Source organism: Leopardus geoffroyi, chromosome D3 (genome assembly GCF_018350155.1).
Source record: "Leopardus geoffroyi isolate Oge1 chromosome D3, O.geoffroyi_Oge1_pat1.0, whole genome shotgun sequence".
In the NCBI taxonomy this organism is placed as follows: domain Eukaryota; kingdom Metazoa; phylum Chordata; class Mammalia; order Carnivora; family Felidae; genus Leopardus; species Leopardus geoffroyi.
Window position 1 is genome coordinate 20,843,588 of NC_059339.1, and position 7,843 is coordinate 20,851,430.

Consider the following 7,843-nt stretch of genomic DNA (forward strand, 5'->3'; position numbering starts at 1 on the left):
GGCGCCCCTATTTATTATTTTTTAAAAATGTTTGTGTGTTTATTTACTTTTGAGACAGGGAGCAACAGAGCATGAGTGGGGGAGGGGCAGAGAGAGAGGGAGACACAGAATCTGAAGCAGCTTCCAGGCTCCAAACTGTCAGCACAAAGCCCCATGCAGGGCTCGATCCCAGGAACCGGGAGACCATGACCCGAACAGAAATAGACACTTAATGACTGAGCCACCGAGGCTCCCTGGGATGAAGATTATTTTGAGTTAAAAAGCAGTCAAGGTCCACACACACAGGAAAAGCTCTTCATGTCTCTTCAACTGAATAAAAAATTCAGTACGAGCACCTGCTCTGGGAAGCCAGCTGGCACCACAGACAACTGCAGTAGGAAATGGACATGGTGGGGGGGACCGTGGTGGGGGAGGGGCGGCCAGCAGGGCCTGTTTGGTCACAGTCCTCTGTGTCCCATCATTTCCCAGGGGCCCTGCACACATTGTTTTCCCAACATCTACTCTATTCTTCTTCTTCAGTCCGTGATGTGCATTTCTTTGCATTGAATACTAGACCCCTACCTCCTTCCATGTAATTCAGAAAAACATAGATCTCATTTTGCCTGCATGTCTTTTGACTTTCTAGGTCTCCGTTGATTCCCAAATGTTCTCTATTAAATTTCTTGTGTGTCACTTCAACCTCCTCAAGGACAGGTCTCACCATAGAGGACTCTCCCCTACAGGAGCCTCCACAGAAGCTTCTCAAAAAAAGAGGCTCCGAGACAAGGACTGTGGACCCAGGGGTTTTGGTCTCACTTCCTCGTTATCTGTGTCACTGTGAGTAAGGGTAGCTGCTCCCACTGCTATGATATGTAGCACAGTAATAGTCAGCCTCGTCCTCAGGCTGCGGCCCAGAGATGAGCAGAAGCCCTGCGTTGGCCGAGGCATCTTTGGACCCAGAGAAGCGGCTGGGGACCCCAGGGCCCTGGTGCTTATTTGAGTCTGAGTACAACCTCAGTAGATACCGGGGAGAGGTCCCTTGTTTCTGCTGGTACCAGTATATGTGGTAGCCGCCAACGTTGTAGCCACTGCTCAGGGTGCAGGTGAGTCTGGCTGTTGTTCCCGGAGATGCAGACAGGGAGGACGGCTGGGTCAGCACAGGCTGGGACAGGGAACCTGCAAACACAGACACTCATCAGTGATGGAACCTGAAATGCAGGCAAAATGTCCCAGGATGCTGAGCATGGCAAGCACCCTTTGAGATCCCCCTGTGCCCCTGAGGCAAGCCCCTACCTGTCCATTGAGACAGAAGCATGAGGACTAGAAGAGTCCAAGCCATGGTGACATAGACCATAGTATCCACACTGGGCTGGGCTGCCCCGGGCCTCCTTTTCTCCTCCACCCTCTGCCACAGGAGGAGCTGTCCATGCAAATGAAGTCCATCTAGTGACTGCCCAGCCCCTCCCTGAGCCCTGGTGCTTCAGCCCAGCTGAAGAACACACCCTGGGGACGATGGAGGTTGGCTTCACCACTGGGGAGAACCCTGGGAGGAAGCACCTGCATGCACAACGCACAGGTCCCTGCTCGGGGGACCTTGCCACACCAGAAGGGACACACGTGCCGACTTCCCATCAGGGAGCCCAGAGCCCAGTCCCCAGGCCCAGGTTCTGAGCAGTTGTGAAGACACCACAGGGTACTCCCACAGCGCCCCCTTTTGACTGACAGGCACATACCTCACTGTGTCCAACAGCCCTGAGAGCCCAGCTGGTTTCCTCAGCTCCGTTTGTTCACACATCCTTGAGCTGAATCATGGCCAACATGATCCCATAATACTGCCCTTGATGACTGCAGTGTTTTGCATGCTCAGAAGGAGTCCTGGTCTCTGTGAGTTGCAAACATTACCTCCCGTTAGTGGTAAGTTGTTGACATCTGGCAGAAGATGCTGCAGACATCACATCCCTGCACTGGTGTGCGATGTAGCATCTGTAAACCTTGGGAATGTTTTTCAGCTCCTATGCAATGTAGCGATGGATGCCAACGAGTGTCCAATAAATTGGGTTTTGTTTTAATCTGCGATTTTTTAGCTCATTTATTGGCTAAGTGATTTGTCAAGGAAAGGGAAAACAATGAATTTATCTTTGATGAAGTCCAATGTATCAGTTTTTTTATGGCTTGTGCTAATGGGGTCTTATCTAAACATGTTTATACAAACCCTAGAGCCTGACGACTTTTTCCATTCTTATGTTCACAACTGTATACTTTACAATTATGTCAATAATCCTTTTAGTGAATTTTTTTATGGAGTGAGAGTTTTCGGTGAGATTCATTTCTCTCGATGGACATCCAGTGGTTCTGTGGACATTTGTTCAAAGGCCATCCTTCCTCCTCTGAAAGGCTTCTGCAACCTTGTCAGTAAGGTTTTCTTATCCATAAGTATCCATAAGTATTTCTTATCCATGCTTTTGTGAGTTTGGTTCTGAGTTTTCTGTTCTGTTCCTTTGGCCACTGTGTCTACCTTTCATCCACACCACTCTGTCTTGTGATAGGAATTGAATTACACTTCTCTACAAATTGGGAAGAATTGTCATCTCTACTATATTGACTCTTCTAATCCTTAAACACAACATATCCCTCCACAGTTTGGGATCCATTTTGATCACATTTCCCAGCATTGTCGAGATTTCAGCATCCATGTCCTGTACATGTTTTGTTAAATATTCACCCAAATACTTCATCATGGAGTGGTTTGAAGTGTTATTTTACCTTGCTTTTCAAAAGTTTATTGCTCGTATAGACGCAACTAAATGATCTTTCTATGTTGATCTTGTGTTCCGCCACCTTCCCGAAATTGCTTATTACCTTTTGAATTCATATATTTACATACATATTCATAGCTCCCTTTGAATTTTTCCCGTATATCATCCTCTGGCCTGAAAATAGGGACAATTGGCTCTTGTTCTCCTTAGTCTGTATGCCTCTCATTGTTTGACTTGCCTTATGGTTTGGTCAGGCACATCCAGTCCTATGGCTAACAGTAGTGTTGAGACTGGACATGATGACCTTGGTTGCCACCCTGGGGGAAAAGCTTTCAGAGCTTCACCTCAGTGTGTGTTAGCTGTGGTGTTTCATCATTTTCTTTACCAAGCTGAGGATGTGCTCCTCTATTTTCATTCTCTGAGAAATGTTGTCTTTTTCATTCATTCATTCATTCATTCATTCATTCTCATTCTTTGTCATGAATAGGTTTTGCATTGTGTGAAATGCTTTTTCTGTATTGATTGATAAGACCAGGGTTTTTTTTAAAATAATTTTTAAAATTCAGTGTATTCATTTATTTACTTAGAGAGAGAATGATAGCTTGAGCTGGGGATGGGGAGAGAGAAGAGGAGAGAAAGGATCTCAAGCAGGTTCCATGTTGTCAGCGTGGAGCCCCATGGAGCACTTGACCTCAGGAACCCTGAGATCATGACCTGAGCTGAAATCAAGAGTCCTGTGCTTAACTGAGACAATCTGGTGCCCCAGGATTTTTTCTTATTTGGCCTGTTAATATTGGAGATTACATTGACTGATTGTTTAATATAAAACTGGCCTTGCATCCCCACAATACACCCCATTTCATCGTTGTGTGTATTTCTTGTGATACATGTATATAACTGAATACTGTTTTTTTAGTATTTTCTTTGAAATAGTTTTCTGCTTATTTGTGTGACATATTCCATTTTTGTCTGTTTTGTGCTAGGGTGCTATTGACACCAGCTACTGAATGACAATCGTAGAAAGAATCATTTCTGGGGCACCAGGATGGCACAGAGTACTGTTCATGATTTCTGCACACGTTGTGGTCTCACGGTTCATGGCATCGAGCCCATCAGAGGGTTCTGTGCTGACAGGGAAGAATCTGCTTGGGTTTCTCTCTCTCTTCCCCTCTTTCTTTCTCTGTCTCTCTCTCTCTCTCAAAAACAAACTTAAAAAAAAAAAACAAAGAATTCTTACCTTAACCCAATTCAGCATATAGATCCACAAGCAAGGAATATCTATTCATTCATTCCAGTTTTCTCTAATTTCTCTTACGATGCTTTGTAGTTTTCCATATACAAGGCTTTCAATTTTTCCAAAATACATCCTTAAGAATTGCATAATTATATCACTATAAATGGAACTGCTTTAATTTTTATATATTGATGGTTTATTGCCTCTATATCGACTACCATTTATCTCCTCATTCTGTTTTCGTAACCTGAGGGCCAGAATTGAAGCAATCAGACCCAAACCATCTGCGACTGAGCCCTAGAGCTGATTGGGAATCAACACCTTTTGTTCTCGGACATCTCCACTGAATATTTTTTTTATCTCTCAGCAACAAAGTTTGCCTTTGAAAACATGAACACGGTGAGAATGGGTCATCAGTCTAAAAATATAACTGAAGGAAAGGATATGACAGTGTCACATCATCTGTCTCTGGGACAACGGAGAGTCTGTTGAAGATCTGAGCACAGAAGTCACCCCCTGAGCCACCTGAAGGGTAACATCACCAGACCCAGAGGGTGAAGGGAGATTTTGTCTCACTTCCCAATGGGACTGACGCACTACATAAGCATTAGCACTATCGTGGCATATGAGACAGTAATAGTCAGCTTCTCCTCATGCTGGAGTCCAGAGATATCAGAAAACCTGAACTGGTCAAAGCATCTTTGGATCCGGAAAATGATAGGAGACCCAAGATCCCTGGAGTGCATCTGACTCTGATTTGGATCTCAGCAGAAACCAGGGATGGCTCTTTGCCTTCTGCCAGTGCCTATATATGGTGTCACTTCTCAGGGTGCAGATGTGGGTCAGCACCGGCTGGGTGAGGTTTGCTTCTTCCAAACACAGACACTCCTGTGTAATGGGGGCAGGGATGGAGGTGAAGCTGCTTGGGGGTCTGATCCAAAGGGTTGACAGAGGGACAGGGGACTCCCCAGTTGTCCGAGAACTGGAAGGGAATGTGAGGGATCTACATGCAGCTGTATGTTCTGTCCATTTTCCTCCCAAGGGATGGACCCTGGAGATAGGAAACTACAGCAAGATCACTTCTAGTTTCCTCTGAAATCCTAACATGGAGATGGAGGTCAGACCTGAAGAGCCAGAGGTAGAGACTGAAAGTCTGAGGGACACGGGAAAAGATGGGAAAGAAGAGGGAGGGTTTGGGGGGTGTTGGCAGGGAGAGTCTGCAGGATCTGGTCCAGATTCACAATAGCTGGTTCAGACAGTGGGCACTTTGACTATGACTAGGGTTATTGTCCATATATCACCTGTGGGTACCTCAGTAGTGACACAAAGCCCTTTAAGAACCACATGGTGACACTGATGTGTGGATGAATGTTTGCTGGGCAGCACGTTCAGGTGCAGCCACAGTATTTTTTTCCGTGCATCTTCTCCAGACCCCGTGGGGACGTGCGGTTGGCCTCTGTTATGTCAACTGTCAGTGTCTTCCCGGGATGCCCAATTTTTTCTCACATTACATTCAAACATGAGCATTTCTATTTTCCCTGTTCAAGGAAAGATCTTTCAGCAGAAGAATCCCATGTGCATGTGTCTCCAGGTAAGTTTCATACTGAAAAGATGCTCGGAATCATGATCTTTGTGCACAGGTATTTTCTCTCGCTTGCTCGCTATCTGAGATGCTGTGAGCAATGAAAGCCGCTCCCACTGCCATGAGCTGTAGCACAGTAACAGTCAGCCTCGTCCCCAGGCTGCGACCCAGAGAGGAGCAGAAGCCCTGCCTTGGCCAAGGCATCTTTGGATCCCGCGAAGAGGCTGGGCACCCTGGAGTCTTCTCCATTCTGAGTCTCCCCCTTAAAATTTCTTGCAGGATTTGTTTAGTGGTCACAAATTCCTTTAGCTTCTGTTTCCCTGTTAACTCTTTATCTCTCCTTACATTCTGAATGACAGCCTTCCTGGAGGAAAGATTCTTGGCTACATATTTTTCCCATTCAGCCCATTGAGTATATCCTGACACTCCTTTCTGGCCTTCCAAATCTCTGTGGACAGATCTGCTGCGACCTTGATCTGTCTTCCCTTAGAGGTTAAGGACCTTGTCCCCCATGCTGCTTTCATGACTCTCAGTTTTTCTGTGTATTTTGTGAATTTAGCTATGATATGCCTTGGTAATGGTCATTATTTGTTGAATCTAATTTGTGCTCTCTGTCCTTTGGGATTTTGATGTCTGTACCTTCCCTAGATTAGGGAACTTTTCAGCTATAATTTGCTCACATATATGTTCTCCCCCTTTTTCTCTCTGTTCGTCTTCTGGGACGCCCATGATATGAACGTATTCCTCTTAGTAAGTCCCTGAGTTCTCTAAATCCTGTATTGTGATCTTTCGCCTTTGTTTTTCTCTTTTTTTCGGCATTATTATTTTCCAGAATTTTATCTTCCATAACACTGATTGTGCTCTGTTTCATCCATCCTCACTGTCATGGCATCCATTCAAGATTGCATCTCAGTTGCAGCATTTCCAACTTGGGCTTGACTAGATTTTAGTTCTCTTGTCTCTGCAAAAAGGGATTCTCAGTGGTCTACTATGTTTTTTTCAACCTCAGCTAGTATTCTTATAATCATGGTTTTAAATTCTAATTTAGACATCTTACTTATATCTGTGTTGATTACATCCCTGCACATCATTTCTCCTTTTACGTTCTTTTGGGGTGATTTTCTCCATCTTGTCACTTTGGGGAAAAATAATAATAAATTAAAATTAAAAATTAGAATTAAACAAATTTTTAAAAATAAGCAAAGAAAGAAAGCTAGATGCTAGATGTGTTTTCGTTTGCTTGATAAGAGATACTTGATGGAAAAGAGAAAAAAGAGAAAAGAAAAACAGTTTACAAATTTACAATATTTTTTAAAAATTGAAATTATACAAAATGAAGAAAATAAAATAGGGTAAAAAGTTTTGCTCTTTTTTTATCCAAGAAAGAAAAGAAATAAAAACAACAAAAACTGGAGCAAACGAAGGAACAAACGAACAAGCAAACAAAATGAAATTGAAAGAAGCTAGATCCCGTTTCTCCTAGAACTGAAACTTTGTAGCACAATATGGTCCCCAGATTCAGCCCATGGAAGGGGTTTGCCTTGTTCTGGGGGATGTGCCCAGAGGTTGCAGATGGATAGGGCTCTGTGTAATGGCTCCATTCTCCATTTGGTGGTGCTGTTTCGCTCACTGGGGTGGGTAAGTGTGGGTCTGCTACAGGCTAAAATGGCTGCATCCTGCCCTCTAGTCTCCTGAGCAGAAAAATTTCACACCCTCTTGGATGCGCACCCTGTCACCTCTCCTTTGTCTCAGGCTTCTGTCCATTCCCCACCTTTACACTGTCTGCGTTTATTTATTTATTTTGAGAGAGCGAGACAGAGTGTGAGCGGGGGAAGGGCAGAGAGAGAGATGGAGACACAGAATTGGAAGCAGGCGCTAGGCTCTCAGCTGTCAGTACAGAGCCTGATATGGGGTCGAACCCATGAACCATGAGATCATCACCTGAGCCAACGTGGGAATGCTTAACCAACTGAGCCACCCAGCTCCCCAGAGCTTAGGTCTTCAAAGCATTTAGAGCACTCAGCACTTCAAGAAGACACATGTGTTAGTATAAATTGGTCGTGGAATAATTTAGATTGATACTAGGTAATCTGTCAATCTCAGGAAAACTTCCATGAAAGAAGGTATACTGTAAAGCACCCCTCAGTTCCCAACCCCATGCCACATCCCTCCTAGGGATTAGTGTGGCTGCAAGAAACCAAGGCCTCGCCAGAATAAACGAATAATAATAATAATTATAAACAGATGTGGATTTCTCTTTCATCTTGTATGACCTTAATATCTTGGCTTTAT

At 44.4% G+C, this 7,843-nt stretch overlaps 2 protein-coding genes and 2 gene segments (V, D, J or C); all 4 read right to left on the bottom strand.

Moving 5' to 3' along the window:
• The window catches only part of LOC123587584 (immunoglobulin lambda-1 light chain-like), an 876,584-nt gene that overhangs the window by 809,211 nt on the left and 59,530 nt on the right, over positions 1–7,843 (bottom strand). The gene's annotated exons all lie outside the window — the stretch shown is intronic.
• Positions 1–7,843, bottom strand: part of LOC123587586 — a 1,001,573-nt gene that overhangs the window by 785,953 nt on the left and 207,777 nt on the right.
• Positions 1–7,843, bottom strand: part of LOC123587588 (immunoglobulin lambda-1 light chain-like) — an 824,513-nt gene that overhangs the window by 781,066 nt on the left and 35,604 nt on the right. The gene's annotated exons all lie outside the window — the stretch shown is intronic.
• Positions 797–1,403, bottom strand: LOC123587596. The segment is given in 2 exon segments: positions 797–1,155; positions 1,273–1,403. Coding segments are annotated over 2 exon segments (405 nt in total).